Source organism: Penicillium odoratum, assembly GCF_028828045.1.
Source record: "Penicillium odoratum strain IBT 22623 chromosome Unknown utg000005l_segment0_segment0, whole genome shotgun sequence".
In the NCBI taxonomy this organism is placed as follows: Eukaryota; Fungi; Ascomycota; class Eurotiomycetes; order Eurotiales; family Aspergillaceae; genus Penicillium; species Penicillium odoratum.
In genome coordinates, this window is record NW_026643147.1 from 5832062 (window position 1) to 5849658 (window position 17597).

A 17597-nucleotide genomic window follows, 5' to 3' on the forward strand; every position below is an offset into this window, starting at 1 on the left:
AATGTTGGTGGCACTTGCAGTGACCTCGGCACAACAGGGCCAACAACTACAACTACTGTGCAGTACTGAGCCAAGGTAATTCAGTGTAGAATTTCTCTACTTAATTGGCTATTATGGCACATTTATAAGACAGAGACAACCTTGAAGAACGAAAATTATCGAGAAAGAAAAGACCGGAACAGTTCGCAGCAAGCTCCCTACTCTAAAAAAAAACCATCTAACTAGTGATGAATCTTAAGGGCAGAAGAACCTCAGTCGAAACTGAATGGTCAACAGATGTCATCACCCAGAGCAAAGAAATCAAAACGGAACCATTTAGTCGTAGAGGCTGTCATCATTGCCGGCTTCGCCGAACGTGTCGTTGTTCTGGACCTCCCCGGCGGTGGGGAAGCGGAAGAAGCTGCTACCTCCAGAGTTCTTAAGGCTCTGGGCGAAAGCCTCGTAGCGGCGAATCTCAACGTCGCTAACGGACCGGCGGGCAGACTTCATGGCCTCCTCGAAGTGGGCCTTTGTGAGCTCTGAAACAGTGTCCTCCATGGCCTCGTCGTCGTCCATGCTAATATCCTCACCAGCAGCCTCACGAGCCTTGATGCGCTCAATGTCGGCAGTGATAGCCTCCTTGATGGCGAGCTTGACGGCACGCTGGGTGACAAAGCCAAGATCGGCACCGGAGAAACCGTGGGTCTTGCTGGCAATGAAATCCAGGTCGACATCTCCGGCGACAGGAGTCTTGCGAAGCTGGGCCTTGAGGATACCTGCACGGGACTCCTGGTCGGGCAGGGGAACGTAGACCAGGGTGTCGAGACGACCAGGACGGACGAGGGCGGCGTCCAGTTGCTCGGGACGGTTAGTGGCACCAATAACGAAGACGTTCTTCTTAGAGGTCATGCCATCCATCTCTGTTTAGGGTGTTAGGAAGAAAAAGTGAGGGTGAAAGGTTCTTAAAGACACTTACCAGTTAAGAGCTGATTGACAACACGGTCGGAAGCACCACCGGCGTCACCTACAGAGCCACCACGGGACTTGGCAATAGAGTCCAACTCGTCAAGGAACACAACGCAAGGAGCGGCAGCGCGGGCCTTGTCGAAGATGTCACGGATGTTGCTCTCCGACTCACCGAACCACATGCTCAGCAACTCAGGACCCTTAATGGAGATAAAGTTGGCAGCACACTCGTTGGCGACAGCCTTGGCCAACATGGTCTTACCGGTACCGGGAGGTCCGTAGAACAGAACACCTCTTGAGGGGCTGAGACCGAACTTGGTGAACATCTCGGGGTGGTCGACCGGGTACTGCACGCTCTCGATGAGTTCGCGCTTGACCTCCTCCAGACCACCAATGTCGTCCCAGCGGACATTGGGAACCTCGACCACAGCAACCTCGCGGAGGGCGGACGGGTTGGAGACACCGAGGGAGTAGCGGAAGTTCTCCATGGTGACACCAAGAGAGTCAAGGACCTCAGCATCAATGGTATCCTCATCAAGATCAATGAGGTCCATCTTTTCACGAATCTGTTGCATGGCAGCCTCCGAGCAGAGCGAGGCCAAATCGGAACCAACGTAACCATGAGTCTCAGCGGCGAGGCTCTCAAGATCAACATCATCGCCCAACTTCATGTTCTTAGTGTGGATCTGCAGAATCTCAACTAAATTTTAAACAAGCGCGGTTAGTACAATACTTTTGAGAATCAGGAGAAAGCAAGGAGGCACGTACGACGACCAGTTGGGTCGGGAATACCGATATCCACCTCACGGTCAAAGCGACCGAAGCGACGAAGGGCCGGGTCAATAGAGTTGGGACGGTTAGTGGCAGCCATCACCACAACATTTGAACGAGACTTCATGCCGTCCATGAGGGTCAAAAGCTGTGAGACAACACGACGCTCAACCTCACCGTTGGTCTTCTCACGCTTGGGGGCGATAGAGTCGATCTCATCAATGAAGATAATAGCGGGAGAGTTCTTCTCGGCCTCCTCGAAAGCCTTGCGCAAGTTCGACTCGGATTCACCAGCCATCTTGGACATGATCTCGGGTCCGTTTATTAAGAAGAAGAACGCTCCGGTCTCGTTCGCGACAGCACGGGCCATCAAAGTCTTACCGGTACCAGGAGGTCCGTACATGAGAATACCACGGGGGGCTTTGACTCCCAGCGTCTGGAAGAGCTGGGGGTGGCGGAGAGGCAGCTCAACCAACTCACGAATCTGAGCCATCTGTTTCCGGCAACCACCGATATCGTCATATCCGACTTCACTGAGGTTACCCTCCTCATCCTCTCGCTGGATGGGCTCACCCTCACAGTGAATAATTGTGTCCTGTGCTACGATACCGTACTCTGGGGGATCCACCTCAACGACCTTAAACTCGACTTGGCGCATACCTCCCCGAACGGTGAAGAGGTCTCCTTGGCGCACAGGTCGGTAGGCCTCACGGAAGTAGGGAGCGAGGAAGACATCGAAGATAGATCCGGTCAGACCCTCAATAGTATCGGCGATGGGAAGGACGGCAATGCGCTTGGCCTGAAGTTACATCCAGATTAGTACCCGATCAAAGAAGTGGAATTAGGAATCAACTCAAAATCTAAACTCACGTATTTGATATCGGGGCAAGGGTGAACAGTGATAACATCGCCGTGCTTAACGCGGAGGTTGTGTCGGACAACACGGTTGATGCGGGCGCTACCGTCATCGAGGTCGTCATCGGCCAGGACGATCAGCACAGTGTCCTTGCGCTTCTTGCCCTTCACCAGGACTGTGTCACCACGGAAGAGCTGGAGAGTCTCCATGGTGTTGTTGGATAAGGCAATAACAGAGTTGTCATCGTTGACGGCATCGGTCACGCTATCGATGAGCTGTCAGCTTCGTCTCCGCAAATCGCCCACGGCCCCAATGGGATCTCTTACATCAAGGAGTTGGGCTTCTTCTTCTTCTTGAGAATAGCAGTCGCAGTGTCAAGCTCCTATTTATTCTGTCAGTCTTCTGATGCTGCGAGTTCCTGTATGCTGGTCTGACCTCTTTCTTCTCGGCGCCCGAGGCATCCCTGGTGCGGTGTTAGTCACGGATCGGTGAAAATTCAATGGATAAGCAACATACTGAAGGTTGACCCTCTTCTTATCATGAGTGTGATCTGGCTCTGCAGACATCTTGAAGGATCTGAGATGTGGCGGATTGTTGGGAAGAGGAAGCTTAGAAGCGGGAACGATCAAGTGTTCACAACCAAGCTGAACGACAGCTCAAGAGAGTGAACGAGAAAAAAAACAACGAATCGAATCAACGATGGGGAGATGAGAAATGTGCGCGGTAAAACACGGGGAAGATCAGCAAGACGACGGTAAGGTGAGAGATGAGAGGTTGGTTAAGAGCTTCCAGGTACTCAGTGACGATATGTGCTGAGCTAAGCAGTAGACCGTTTATGTCAGCCAATTGGTGTCCGCCACCAGCGAATGTGATGGAACTTGGTCGATATTTGCCTTAATGCCTGATGTTCAAGTAACCTTTTAATCTTTTAATCAATAGTGTCCACTAGTCTTTACTGATTGGTATTGATTATTGACTACCCTTGGATCTTCGTGAACGTGTCCAGGTACAAATCCACCACGGTCGCAGTACTATATCCATAATTTTGACCTCCCAATGAAACCACGGTTAAAACATCCAAGGATAACCCCAAAAATTGTCGGGCCTTTCATTTCCGTACATATAGATGAGGCTCTTATCATTACTTCCTGCACTGCGCCATCCCCACAGCCTAGAACCAGATACAGTACACCAGGCAGCCCCAGGCAGAATGGTTGATTAATTCGCGCGTCATGTCACCTTACACACTTTCAAAAAAAATCCTTCGTCTGAGCCTGTACTCTTTATCACTTGTGTCTTCATCGCAGCAATATTTGAATGCAGCATTTATATACTGTACTCCCTAGCATTGTTCCACCACCACAACTGCGACCTATAATTTCCCTTCTCTCCTAACATTTGATATTCTACAATTTGACACCTGTGCTATTTCATAAAAATGGAAATGAAGTCCTGGTACCCGACCGATTTCAAACAAGCATTAAGCAACACAATTCCCGAAGAAGACATGGCAATCTACCTCCAGCGACCAGGTAGCTCCCCACGCTTTGTATACGGAGTCTTGATGCTCCCCACCGTTCTGAAATACTATATCAACCTTGAACAATGTTACGAAATCCACACCGCTATGACTCAAGCCACATTACCTGGATACCAACTACATCAATTTGCAGAGTCAAGCTCGCCAGTCATCGCACCTTCACCAGATCCCAAAGCCATGGTGGAGGGAATGCTCATTTTTAATCTCGACGAGCATCAACGAAACGCTCTTTATGAATTTGAGGCTGGGCTGATGTGTCTGACCAGCGTGCAAGTGGATATTTGTCAGAAAGATACAGGTCAGATGCACTACCTTCGCACTGTGGATGCTGGGGCTTTTACTTGGACCAATTCCACACTTGGACTGGCGCGAATCAGAGACTCGTCGTGGGGGATTAGTGAGTTCTTGAACAGTCCGTTCTATCAGTACATGTCCCAATCCCAGGATCGAACCAGTGTTCGGCTTTAGAACGGGAAGGCAATGAAGAGTCGAGATTTGGTCACAGTCGCAATCCTGGCTGGGTGTTTGGCAAACAGTCTTCTTTGTACAGCATGGAGAAGGATGCGTAGTATGATAAGGACCGAAAATTGGAATCGATCAATTGATAAGTTTTCCATCATTCTAGAAACAATTGGTGAAAATTGAAGAAACCTCGGAATTGCCTTTTTTACGTTATGTCTCATACACTAATGCGCATTAAGTCTACCAATTCATCTAGCTCGTGAAGCTACTAGTGACGTCAAGTTTATCCTAGGTACCTATTCTTTGAAACTTTGATCTACTACAAAAGCGTATGAAAGGCAAGTAAAAAAGATAGAGAAAGATAGAAGCTTTAGCAACTCGGTATGACAACTTCAATCCTTAAAACCAGTGAAATCCTTGGAATCAACTGAGTAAACAGCAACATCATGATGCCCCTTCTGTTGCGCAATACTCAATGCCGTTTGTTGTGCAGCATCGGGGATCTTGAGATCTACTCTGCCAATCTCCATGTGTAGTTGAGCAATACCGCATCTCCACTTTGAGCAGTATAAATTATAGCTGATCGGCCTTGATAGTCCTGTAAATTGGTATTCAGATAATCCCGTGCCAGAAGCTACTTCAGAATCTCTTTATTTTCCAGGGCCACAGCAAATATGAGGGTCGTTCGATTGTGTCTGTCTTGAAAATTGACGTTGATCCGGGGACAACACAAACACATCCACAGATGCGGTATTCTGCATTGCCACAGTCCAAGTGAGATCAGGCCGTTGAGCGCGGACATAAAATGTCTTGTTTGCCGCTCCAACAACATCAATTGAAAAGAGTAGTCCTGCTGAGGGAGCTTTTGAAATGAGTCAAATACCGCAGGGTCTCGTAATAGGGATTCGGAGCGTTCCTCGTCTTCAATTTTCTCGGCCTCGAAAAAGACATGGAGGGTTGTTGGGAACTCCGACCTTCTAATGTCACCAGCGTGTGTATCCAATCGATTAGGATTGATGTTGGGATGGGCAAGTTTCGAAACCTCCATTCGAACTTTTTAATACAGGAAGCCAGAGTCCCAAGATTCATGGTAAATGTTCCATAAGGCACTGTCAACAAAGCCCTTGTCAATGAATGCCTTTATAAAAAGATGATTCATCTTGGCATCTGTGAGACCTACAACCGCCGAATGAGATACACCTAAAGGAGGATTCTCATGGCGCGCAAATGTCGCTCAAATGTCGTTGGGTGGCCAACAGAGAAACTAGCCAGGCGACAAAACTCGAAGTTACTTGTTTACAATAGTTATACAATCACATCAGATTACATCAACAGTGAAATCGAATATCTGGGACCAAAGGGTATGAGTGCAAACTGTCCCTGTTTGCTCTTGGAGAGGTAGTTGATGTAGATACAGTATGTAGATTGCAGGACCTGCCATCGGATCACATTATTACAGCCGGGCAAAAAGTATGAAAATGATGTAGAGGCGTGAGATGCCTCATAATGGATAATGAATAAGCACTAGTTAATTCGTTCTGCCGCTGCAGATCCAAACAAAGACAATTCCTATACAAAAAACACCCTCGCGAAAGAGACAAAATGGTCGAAGAAGAGTAGATACCAGGGTCGATTTCATGCATAAAACAAGAGTAAAGGCGTTTGAAAGAAGGGGGATCCAGTTAGATAATCTCACACAGGCACCGCAGTCGTGACTTCATCAAGGAAATTCATGACTCAATGCCGAGGTCCAAGAGCAGGAGAAGGGGCACCAGAGATTGCAGGACTAGCACTGGCCGACATACGGGCACCAGGGGCCGGACTCGCACTACCCAGATTGGGGTTTGCAGGAGCATTAGCACTTTTAGAAATACGCTCCTCCACACGTTCCTTGTGCTGCCGGTTGCGAAGGTGAACCTCAAAGTTGTCAACAGTCATGCCGGGGCCAGGCGTGTACAACTTGCCGGGGCAATCGTGGCACCGAATTCTGGGTAGGTACTGGTATTTGATTTTTTGGCCAGGTTGGAGTTGGTTGGTATTGGGCACAGGGGCCAAAGTTTCCATATCCACGGCAGAATAACGCATCACTCCTTCGAATGAGTCATTGGGGTGGGCCTGTTGTAACCCTTGAAGTCCGGCCGCGAGCCAGCTAGGCGGTGGGGGCTGAATTCGCACGGTCAGCTAAGACCAAAATTTCGAGGGTCAATATCTACTCACAGCAGGGACGCCGGGCTGAGGTGGGTTCGGCGCGTCAACAGCTCCTGTTTGCTGGGGCCTTGGGGGGTTGTTTCCAGGAAGTCGAGCTTGCTTATCGGAGGGAGGTGCCATTGAGGCATTGGATACAGCCCTGTTAAAGGATGATTGAGATACAATTCGCTGTCCGTTTCTCAAAGCCATCAACCTGTCACGTGACACTCTGAGCCTCACGATCAACTTGTCCGGTTCTTCTTCGCTTTCTTCTCGGTATTGTTGCCGTCGAGCCGACGCTCGCGGCTCGTAGAGTACAGGCTCTGGGGTTTCGGAGTGTCCCAAACCGGCACGTAAGGCTGCATGGGCTTCCCTGGCAGCTCCCCGCATGCCTCTTGTGCGAGCAGTGCCTTGAGCAAGATTTGGCCCAATAGCTGGAGAACCTTCATCCGAATCATCACTTTCAAATTCATCAGAATCGTCGTCTCGTTGTCCCGCCATACCACGACGGCGACCGGATCCCGAGCGCTTTATGACGTTGCTTTCTTCCATGGATGCTGCCGAGTTGGGGATGACAGAAGACACAATCAACGTGCGAATCGTACGTTGACGGTCCTTCAGGTCTGGTAGAGCAGGTCCACCACGCCGGTTTATGGATCGTTTTTGGCGACGCTGCTCCCGAGATATCGAAATCTCAGTTCGCTCGAGATCTGTCTCATTCAGTTCGTAGAGGTAAGGCGTGTGTTCCTTTGCCGATTGGTAAGGTCGGAAGGCGGAAGATACAGGAGTTGGTAGGAAGGAAGCGCTGAGATCGGGATCTTCGATGGGGCGACCATCGAAGGGGTGGGCAACGATGTAGAGGGACTTGGTAAACATTTGCGATTGTTCACGAATGGAATGAGCGATAGCGGTGGTGAACTCGCCAGAGAGAGAAAGATCGTCTGTCATCCGTATGGCAAACTGCTCTGGAGAATTTTGTGGATCGTTGATGTCCCACTCGAATTGGTCAATGAGAGTATGCTGACCAATTGTGATATTCAACTTGACCAGGATACGCATCTCATCGTTTCGGTATGCGGTGTAGGGGAGATGCGGGTCAAGAGCCTCCTCGTGCATGTAGATTTGTGGATAGTAGTCCATCAACTGCTCCTGAATGCTCTGCGAGATCTGGCGCATGAGGGGGCCAGATGTTTCCATAGGAAGGCCCAGATCCTCCACCAGCTTCTCGGCAAACAGGTCTGGTGACACAACACGGTCATGTAAATTCCAAGTAAAAGTATCGCGAATCTTGACTTTCTCCCAGTCAATATCTAAACGGATTGGCACCAGGTCATCCATCTGCTCGTTCTGCACCTTCAAATCTCGACGCGAGACCCGAAGTTCACGAGTCTTGCGATTTCCAGGCCGACGTCGATTGGCTGGGTACAAAAGCTGGGGTGGGTGGTTTCGCAGATCCGTGCGGGTATTTCCAAACCCTTCGTATCCTGCGCCAAACAACGCAGCGGGGTTTGTCTGGTTTTCGCGTCGAAGTTGGAGGTAAAAATCACGCTCCATCCGTTTCTCTCGCTGCAGCTCCTGGCTTGTGGTTTGCCAAGCAGTTGCGGCCGAATATTCAAACTCGCGGTTGACGAGATTCTCTATCATAATCTGTTCGACGGGTGTCTCTCGTGTTCGAACGGTCATCGTCCCTGAGACATCGCTAGGCTGCACGACAGACCCATCGCGAGATCTTTTTCGACTTTGCGCGGAGCTACTTGTACCGTTCGACTGGGGAGTGCCATTGGCATCACTAGGATCCGATCCACCAGATGCTGCCAGCATAGCTTTGGCATTCTGCTTTCCGCCTTCAAGTATATTGGTCTCCTGTCCATTGGCAGATGGTTGTGTACCCGGGTCGGAATCCTCTCCTCCAAGCCTGGTTTCAAACGCGCTGGAACCATTCTGCACGCCAGGCTGAGATTCGCCGGTGAAATACTCTGATGGGACAGAGCCACTTGCCAATTCAGGGGATGTCATGGTGAGTTATTAGGATGGAACAGGAAGCGGGCGTTGGGTGTCACTCGGTCGGAAATCTATGGGGAGTGGCACTCAACGCGACAAGAATGATTGAAGGCCAATTAGAACAGCATCATTGAATGATTTCCTAGAGACTGGATTCGCCTAGGTTAGCGGTTTTCTTCAGTGTTGCGGTAATGAGCCATCCTCATCGCGACTGCGCGGTCATCTTCGGCCTGTCCTGGCGCCGATCGATGGACGTGTCGCGACACGCATGGCCTAGGCGACACACTGTCACAAATTATAGCAGCGCGGGAATAACAATGAAATGGAATGGAATTGGTGAAGGCGACAAATGGCAAAGCTCATGGGAACGAAACAACATACCAAAACCGAAGGGGGTTGGATGCCGATGATGGCCTTACTCTGATCACGAGAACGAACACAGCCAAGGCAGAACGGGTCGATATCGGAGTATAGGAGGTCACTTGATTCAGAGGTTCGCGCGAGAAGATAATCGGTTTCTTCCGCTTGAGTGCTCGGATGTTGGAGAGGCTGTGGGGGCGGTTGCTCAAGGCGTGGGTGGGTGAGAGAAGTTCAGTTCAAAGGGGAGGATTACGAGATGTCCGCACCCGGGCGAAAAGCAAGGCCTATCCTCGGCGCACCCTTCTACGGCCACGAAAGGTACTATATATGATTATAAGAGAATATATAGTGGAAAGGAATTATATTCTACGTTCAGGGACAGTATACTTTGCCCGTTTATGGCTAAAGACGGCGCTGCGCCAGGACCAATTTGACGGCATGTGGGAGTCACGTGGTCAAGACTCAGCAGACCCGTTGGTGCCTGTATAATCGGGCATTAATTGTCTATCTAAATAACTAGTCAACTTCAGGTCGATACTTCGAAAATTAGCAGAGCATCAAAATCCTTGTAATCATTGCGTATTCTGCTGAATAGATGAAGTTTAGTATTCTCAAGGGGCAAAGGCTTAATTACTACCAACATTTGTTGGTCACTTTAACGTTATTGCATGAATCACCCTGCATGTTCCATGGCACCAGGGCGGATAACGCTTAAGTAGAAACAGTATTTCGATCTTGGACTATTCAAAGCTTGTATTGTGCTTCCTTCAGACATTTTCAATTTTAGCAACTTCACAAATTAGAGTGGACATGCTTCAGATATGGAAGTCGGGCTTCCAAGGTTCGGCACTGCAGGACTTTACCATCGACCACAGGAATATCCTTTCTTATTGCAGATGGCAAGCTCGAGGACCCAAATGTTGCCTCAAAATAGATTCAAAATAAAGAGATCCTCGAAGACGTCTACGCCATTTACGTTGATCCTGGGAAAGCATGTGCCTAAGATAGTAGCAACACTATACATTTCCTAACCAACCAGCGTGAGATCGGCAACCACCGCGCAATGATCTGAGTTATAAACCTCGTCATCAAATCTGTTTGGTATCACAGAATATCCGTCAACTCGCCAGGGCTGATTTCCCTCAGGTGCCAACAGAATAAAGTCAATACGCTTTGGGGGCTCCTTGCCGTATCCAAACCCAGTGAAGGTGTTGTGGTTACCATACCGACACGCGTCAGAAGCCATCTTGTAGGTATCACCCAATCCTCCCTTACATGTTAACTCCAAGTATGCTTCTTGCTTCTCTTGACTATTCAAATCTCCAGATAGGAACGTGCCCGAAATCAGACTCCCAAACGAACCTTGCTGGTAATCCCGAATCTTGGATAGTATGATGTGCGCAGCCTCAAGTCGTGAATGCGATCCTTGATCATCGAGATGCGTATTCAGGGCTAGGACAGTATTGCCTGTCTCGCGGTGGGTGAAGAGGCCAATGGTGACGATGCGGACGGAGGCTGCGTCCCAACTTTTAGAAGGCTCCGAGGGAGTTTCAGAAAGCCATACCGTCTCCCAGTGCTGTAAGTTCCACACTGACGGTTTATAGAATATTGGCGAGTATTCACCCGCTTGATGGCCATCATCTCGACCAACTCCGATGTATGCCCACTCTTGAGACAAAGAAGCTTTGATTGTGTTCAATCCGGCACTTATGTATTCAAGTTGGCCATGAAGAACTTCTTGAAGGCATATAAAAGTCTCGTCACAATGGCGGGAGTGGTACTTTAGTTCATTCAAAAGATTTTGTCTTCGTTCGGCCCAGGGGACCTCCCCCTTGAATGGAGAGTTGGTTGCATAACGGATGTTATGGGTCAATATCCGGACGGGAAGCGTTGGAGTAGACCTCATAGCTCGAGCTATTATTCCGAATTCGGTGGTGGGAAATAAAAGAAGAAGCTTAGAAAGGCTTTCGGAATAGGTTTACTTATGCGGAGAAGCTCGGGGGAGTTGGGTTGATGGTTCTGGGGAATCTGGGCCCGTGGCTAACCCCTTGTAACCTAAACTTGATGATTTAAAAGAATGCAAGTACCTAATGGAAACTATACATCCTATTAATAACTCTTTTTTTTAGTTGAAAAACTGCGAAAGCGGGGAAAAACCCAATAATTCTGTAGTCATCATGACCCATGACGTCTTTGCAGCCGTAACCCTACAGAGCCTGACGGTTCAGGCTGCGACGAAGTTCCCCCCACCACCGCTAAACGCTAAACGCTTCATTCGCTGCACACGACCTGTTCTCGATCCATTCCTCTCAAGCTTCCAGTGGATTTCAGATCTACCGTTAATACCCACCTGTTTTCTTCTGATTCTTTATACCGGCCGAGCCAACCAACTTCACAATGGTTGAGACTACCCAAACACCCGAGGTTGGTAAGTAAGAACTGCTCCCGCGAAAGCTCTTACGTTTGTGGGCATCGCTGTCCGACGAACCGAAGAGCTTTGGCGGGGCTCTAGGATAACACCGCCAAACTTCTAGGATGTTTTGAGAGCTAATTGGTCTGAAATTCTCTTTCAGACTACACCCTCAACAACCCCGACACCTTGACCAAGTACAAGACTGCTGCTGGCATTTCACACAAAGTTCTCGATGCCGTCGCTGGTACGTTACACTCCACCATTAATCCAAATCTTTATAAGACCTAATATTTGTTCATAGCTCTGTGTCTTGAGGGCGAGAAGATCGTCGAGATTTGCCAGAATGGTGACAAGCTCCTCGATGAAGAAATTGCCAAGGTCTACAAGGGCAAGAAGATCGCCAAGGGTGAGTTCTAATTTTTTTTTCTTCGTATGGATTTTTGACAGTTGAAATCTAACTGAAGAAAAAAGGTATCTCCCACCCCACCACTGTCTCTCCTAGCTCCTATGTGACCCCCTACACTCCTCTCGTGTCCGATGTCGCCGAGGCCGAGATCGCTCTGAAGGCCGGTGAGGTCGTCAAGATCCAGCTGGGTGCCCAGATCGATGGATTCGGAACTATTGTCTGTGACATGGTCGTCGTTCCCAAGAAGGACGCCGCCAAGGAGCCCATCACCGGCCGTGAGGCTGACCTCATTGTCGCTACCCACTACGCCAACGAGCTCCTGCTCCGCCTGATGGTTCCCTCCGGTCTGCTGGCCCAGGGTACTGACGAGGAGAAGGCCAAGGCTGCCGCCAAGAAGCCCCCAACCCAGTCTCAGATGACCGACCTCGTCGAGAAGGTCGCCAAGGCTTACGACTGCAAGGTCGTTGAGAACACCACCAGCTGGATGTTCGACCGCAATGAGATTGAGGGTAACAAGAAGATCATCCTTGTCCCCGGTGAGGGTGTCCGTGGTGAGGGTGTTCCCGATGTTGGTGAGGTTTGGGGTGTTGAGATCGGTCTCAGTTTGGGATCCGGTAAGGTCAAGAACCTTGACCACCGCACCACCCTGCACCGCCGTACCACTACCACCTACGGCCTGAAGCGCCCCAGCTCTCGCCAGACCCTCTCCGAGGTTGTCAAGAAGTTCGGTACCTTCCCCTTCAGCTTGCGTCAGCTCGATGATGAGAAGGCCGCCAAGGTCGGTGTTGTCGAGTGTGTTCGTGGCGGTGTCCTGCGCTCCTACGAGCCCGCTGGTGAGACTGACGGCTCCCCCGTCTCTCGCCTGCTGTCCACCGTTGGTAAGTTTTGAATCACATTTTTTGCAATGATCCAATTTTGCTAATCTTGTTATAGCCATCACCAAGAACGGTCTCACCAAGCTTGCTGCTCCCGCCCCCATCGACCTGGAACTGTACAAGTCTGACAAGAAGATCGAGGATGAGGAGATCCTGAAGATCCTCGAGCAGCCCCTGGCTCGCTCGACCGGCAACAAGAAGAGCAAGAGCAAGAAGAAGAAGACCACCACCGCTGGCGAAGAGTAAATGCATTAACCAGAGCTCATTTACGGTATCTCAATGTGCAATATACTTCGATCTTACTTGGAATAAGACTAGATATTGGTCAATACTCAAATCAAACAAAAAAAAGATATCCAATACAAAATTCCGTCAACGCTTAACGACTTCCAAAGTATCCTACAATTTCAAAGCCCACAACGCCAATCATTAATGTGTCGATAGGGGAACCGGGTCTGCAGTACCATTCATGTGGACAGGACATGACAACTGCTGGTTTTTTTTCTGGCACGCATGCACTAGAAGTGGAACCAAGAAACCGAAAGGGAAGTGCCAGCCTATTCCTAAGCCTGCAAATACTCCCCGATATTGGCTGCTGTAGTACAATCGTGTAGAATTCCGACAGCTGTAGCTATGGCATAGCTATGCCGTACCATTGGAAGTAACGTGCGATCAGACAAAGGGCTTGCAATCCTCCACTTTTGCTCACCATCTTTGATCTCTAGTTTATCAATCATTAAACCGAGAAAAGCTCTCTCTATGATGAACTTGCTATAAAAATCAAGCCCACTGCCATGAAACCACCACTGGAATTGAACAAAGGTACAGGGACTGGTCACCCGAACTTCTGGCACAGCCCCCCAAACGTTCGTCTTTCCAATGAGCTTTCTATATTGTACGATGGCTCTTGCTTGACGGGTCTCAAACATGGTAGCTACTATTGTAGTGATAAGTACACAAGCTTGGGATCATTCACCCGACAAGAGTGTCTCTTGACCTGCCGGCAATAAGCTGGAAAGGGAAGATACACCATGGTTCGCAACTTACGCCTGCTACATTCTTTGCGGATCGTTGACGCCCTCCATTACTGATGAATATTTTTAAGCATATGGTATAGCGCAGATCATCATAGTGGAGTTTCCTTTTTGATTTCCTCCTTGAAATGGGCATATGGAATTTGGTGTGTGGCTCAAATAAGCAAAATGTACAGACTCTCCATGGATCTTGCATTCCAAGGTCGAAAATGATGTAGAAGCAACGAGATGGTTCTTGAAAGAAAACCCTTGAATAGCTCATATTTGCCCAATCGTATAGTCTGACAACCGGTGGCATTAGAGGTTGTCTACATGTTTCCTTGCCTTGGCATCCCTGCATATGGATTTGCAGGTATCAGGCCTCACTTTTCTCTTCCTAGTTGTCAGCTCTGTTTCCATAGGTCTAACTTATGCCTTGATCGAATCGAAGCATCGAAGTCATTGCTATAATAGAGCATATTGAGATAATATCTCTCTGGCATCCAGGCTTTAGATCTGCTAGTAGTGCCAGAGTTCAATCCTGTACGCAAATGAAAGAACATTGAAAAAATTAAACACACCATCAAACATTTCCATAAAAAAGAAAAATGATTTCCCAATTTACTGCATATTCCAGGTCATTGTGAGTGATCGAGTTCGCATCCCGAGTTAAAAGAGAGTTAGGGCAAGGATGGGCGTGACGCTAACCCTAGCAGCTGCTTTCCGCCTTACCGCGATGGGTTACTTGACTCGGTCCAGTCGACGAGCTAATTCTCAACCCGCGAAAACCGCGAAGCAGCGCAAGCTTCTAGAACCCAAATCGCGTCCAAAACGCGCTGATTCTGCGCACTCGGGCAATGCGCCTTTAAGTGAACACGAAAAGTCCCGTGAGACTGCATGGGAGGACCCCCCGGTCGCACGCGCGCGCCCGACTGAGGCCGATGCCGATTCCACCAAAGACAAGAACCCCATCTATACCATGAAACCGATCGGCCAATATCCATCTCCCGCAGAGTATAAAAGCGTTGGCTTGAAGCCGCCTCCTAAGCATGTCCGCAAGGTTGCCAGGTGGGTGGCGGACACCGATGAGGAGGACGAGGACTTCATGACCGACACCCCTATCACACCAACTGCGGAGGACACTATGGTGTCTGGTGTCTCACGTGTGGATAAAAGAGACGATCGATTCTCAGGGGGGGTAAATCCGGTGGCACTGAAGAGTTCCATCGAAAAAATCGTCGGAAGGGATTTGGGGGTGAATGCGAATGGAGTGAATGATGAAGTGAATGGAGACGCAGATAAAACGAACCTTGCCACTCCAGTTTCCGAGTCGTTTGATTTACATCTTCTTCCTCCTTCGACTACTCATCCTTCCCTTTCTCCTGCAGAAACCCCCGTTCAAACTCCAGACGAGATCACGACTGACCCGATCTTGCCTGTTTCCGACTCTCTTCTTTCCGCACCCGACCCGGTAACCCCCTTAAACCAAACACAATCTCCCCCAGCTACGACCATCGCAGATGCCAGCATGGCTTCAGAAGCGATCAAGTCTACTGGCCTCAATCTCGTCGCTCTGTTAAATTCTGTTGAACAGCCAACTTCCGACGTCTTTGACGTGCCTCAGCTCAAAAAGGTCATAACGACCGCTGTTTCCCACTCGAAAGAGATCGGAGATGAAGAGGTTGCGCTCAGTCTTGTCTATTTCTGGTCTGATGTGAAAGATGACGAGTTCAAGATGGCACTGATTCACAATATCGGCGTTGAGCCCGCTAATCCCATACTTGAACTTGCTTTGCGTACAACTCTACGTCATTCTGTCACAGAGGCCCGGCAATGGTACCAGGATATCAACGCCAACAGCGCTGTCCGTGCAAAGTGTCACTCTAACTACGAGTCAGATAGCGGTTCCAGCTTATCTTCTGCAAAGTCTGTTGTGGCTGAGCCGGGAAAGTCGTCTTTCAAAGTTTCTGACATCTACCGTGATACCAGTGGCCCCAAACTTGAGGAGTCATTTGTGAATGGCAAGACAAACACTGCGCCTTACAAACGGCCCAAGAAACCGGTTCGTGTCCACGAAAACTCCTTCAAGCGTCGGTACGAGTGGGAAAACGACCCCACCATGAGTGAAATTATACGCACCAAACGTGCACGCTTTGCCAAAGATGCTCCAAGCGAAGAAGTTCCTGCGATGCCTAGTTCGATCCGCCCCGATCTTCCAGGTTCAGAGATTCAGTCCGTCAACCCGGTTGAGGAAGACATTGACGTGCCTCCTGCAGACATCTCCCCTCGCTCCAAGCGTATGCAGGATCGTCAGAACAAGCAGGAAAAAGGCAAGAAACAGGGAAAAGGCAAGGGCCCACAGAAAGGAAAAACGAAGTCCAAATCTCCTTCAGATGCGCCTACTCAGTCATCATTCTCCTCAGATACCGCTACCCATGCACCAGTGTCATTAGTCTTTCCGAAGGATAATTGGAGTGCTAACTGGCCTGCCCGCCGCCGGCCTGACTCGATGTATGTGAACATTCTTTGTTGATTTCCTTGATTTCCGACTAACTTCGGTCCTACAGTGATAATGATGGTGAAAACGTTGACAACTGCACTTTTTGCGGTGGGGGTGGCAAGTTACTGTGCTGTGACACCTGTCAAAATGCTTTCCATTTCAAATGTATCAAGTCTCCCAACAAGACATCGCTCAAGGATGATGAGTGGTTCTGCCCGAAGTGCGACACCAAACATGAATTCACCTTCACCATCCTCGACGGCAAGGTTGTCCCGAGAAACGAGTTCAATCCTCCCACCGAAATCAAAGAATACTTTGAAGGTGTCGGTGAAGCATTCCAGTATGATCCTGATCATCCGAGCGACTTGAATAACCAGCGCTACTACCAGCCTGTTCCCCACATTCCACGTCTGACTAAGCCAGCGAAGCCTGGAACCTTGACACCGGCATACAACGATCCCAACCTGATCAAGCTGATGGAAAATGGGCATGTGATTCTATGCACCAAATGTGGCAGATCTTCGGACAACGAGCGTCCCATTATCAGATGTGACTACTGTACATGTCGCTTCCACCTGGACTGTCTTGATCCTCCCCGCGCCTGCCCCCCTAACCCAGCCAACCCCCACGGCTGGATGTGTCCTAACCACGTCACACCTGAGGATATGATCGCCAAAAAAGTTGTCAACGGCCAGGTGCAAGAGCGCCGTGTCCGTCGTCCCCGCAATCTTCTATTGATTGACGCGGAACCTATGACAACCTATGACAAGGACTCTACTTTTGACGAGGACTGGCGCGGGGACCGCCTTCGTTTCCCTCCTGGAGATTTGATCCAGGACTTTGTCTCCGCTGTTAAAGAAGACCGCAAAAAGCTCAACGACGATTACATCGATCGTATGACGAAGCGCATGGTCGCCGTTACTACGATGGCAATCAAAGACTTGGCAGCCAGAAATGGTGGCATTCCTTCCCAGGCTTGGTTCAATAGTTTTGAATCTCTTTGCAAGACTGAGGCCCGTCGTATTCGACGTTTCGAACGTCCTGATGAAGAGGCCGATGCTGCACACTGTCTCCTTAACCTGGCAACTAGTGCTCCAGCACAGTCCAGCCCCCTTGACAACTCTCAATCTGAGCAGACAGTCGAAGACTCAAAGTCACCTCTTGAGGCTAAAGAGAAGTCCCCTGCTACGGAGACTGTCTAGCTGAATATCTATCTCTTTTTCTCATTTTCTTTATCTCTTATCTGGTACACGCCAACCCCCTATGAA

The 17597-nt window shown here is 49.4% G+C and overlaps 6 protein-coding genes across 6 annotated transcripts; 3 read left to right on the forward strand and 3 right to left on the reverse strand.

Annotated features, from left to right (window-relative positions):
• Window positions 1–315: 315 nt before the first annotated feature.
• On the reverse strand, window positions 316–3138 carry cdc48 (AAA family ATPase CDC48; the record flags this gene model as incomplete). The annotated part of the gene is made up of 7 exons (XM_057141696.1): window positions 316–899; window positions 956–1645; window positions 1714–2515; window positions 2587–2836; window positions 2899–2954; window positions 3008–3035; window positions 3089–3138. The coding sequence occupies 7 exons, from the start codon at window positions 3136–3138 to the stop codon at window positions 316–318; spliced, it is 2460 nt and encodes an 819-aa protein (XP_056995702.1).
• An 872-nt stretch (window positions 3139–4010) lies between these two features.
• Window positions 4011–4580, forward strand: N7520_007763 (gamma-glutamylcyclotransferase family protein; the record flags this gene model as incomplete). Its single annotated transcript, XM_057141697.1, has 1 exon — window positions 4011–4580. The coding sequence occupies one exon, from the start codon at window positions 4011–4013 to the stop codon at window positions 4578–4580; it is 570 nt and encodes a 189-aa protein (XP_056995703.1).
• A 1731-nt stretch (window positions 4581–6311) lies between these two features.
• N7520_007764 (SWI/SNF chromatin-remodeling complex subunit SNF5) lies at window positions 6312–8777 on the reverse strand (the record flags this gene model as incomplete). Its single annotated transcript, XM_057141698.1, has 2 exons — window positions 6312–6737; window positions 6792–8777. 2 exons carry the CDS (start codon window positions 8775–8777, stop codon window positions 6312–6314), a joined length of 2412 nt encoding a protein of 803 aa, XP_056995704.1.
• A 1372-nt stretch (window positions 8778–10149) lies between these two features.
• Window positions 10150–11028, reverse strand: N7520_007765 (endonuclease/exonuclease/phosphatase family protein; the record flags this gene model as incomplete). The annotated part of the gene is made up of 1 exon (XM_057141699.1): window positions 10150–11028. The coding sequence occupies one exon, from the start codon at window positions 11026–11028 to the stop codon at window positions 10150–10152; it is 879 nt and encodes a 292-aa protein (XP_056995705.1).
• A 491-nt stretch (window positions 11029–11519) lies between these two features.
• Window positions 11520–13062, forward strand: N7520_007766 (curved DNA-binding protein (42 kDa protein); the record flags this gene model as incomplete). The annotated part of the gene is made up of 5 exons (XM_057141700.1): window positions 11520–11550; window positions 11696–11779; window positions 11837–11941; window positions 12007–12819; window positions 12875–13062. The coding sequence occupies 5 exons, from the start codon at window positions 11520–11522 to the stop codon at window positions 13060–13062; spliced, it is 1221 nt and encodes a 406-aa protein (XP_056995706.1).
• A 1485-nt stretch (window positions 13063–14547) lies between these two features.
• On the forward strand, window positions 14548–17531 carry N7520_007767 (putative PHD finger domain protein; the record flags this gene model as incomplete). The annotated part of the gene is made up of 2 exons (XM_057141701.1): window positions 14548–16340; window positions 16397–17531. Coding segments are annotated over 2 exons (2928 nt in total), but the record flags the coding sequence as incomplete, so codon positions are not given.
• Between the last annotated feature and the right edge of the window lie 66 nt (window positions 17532–17597).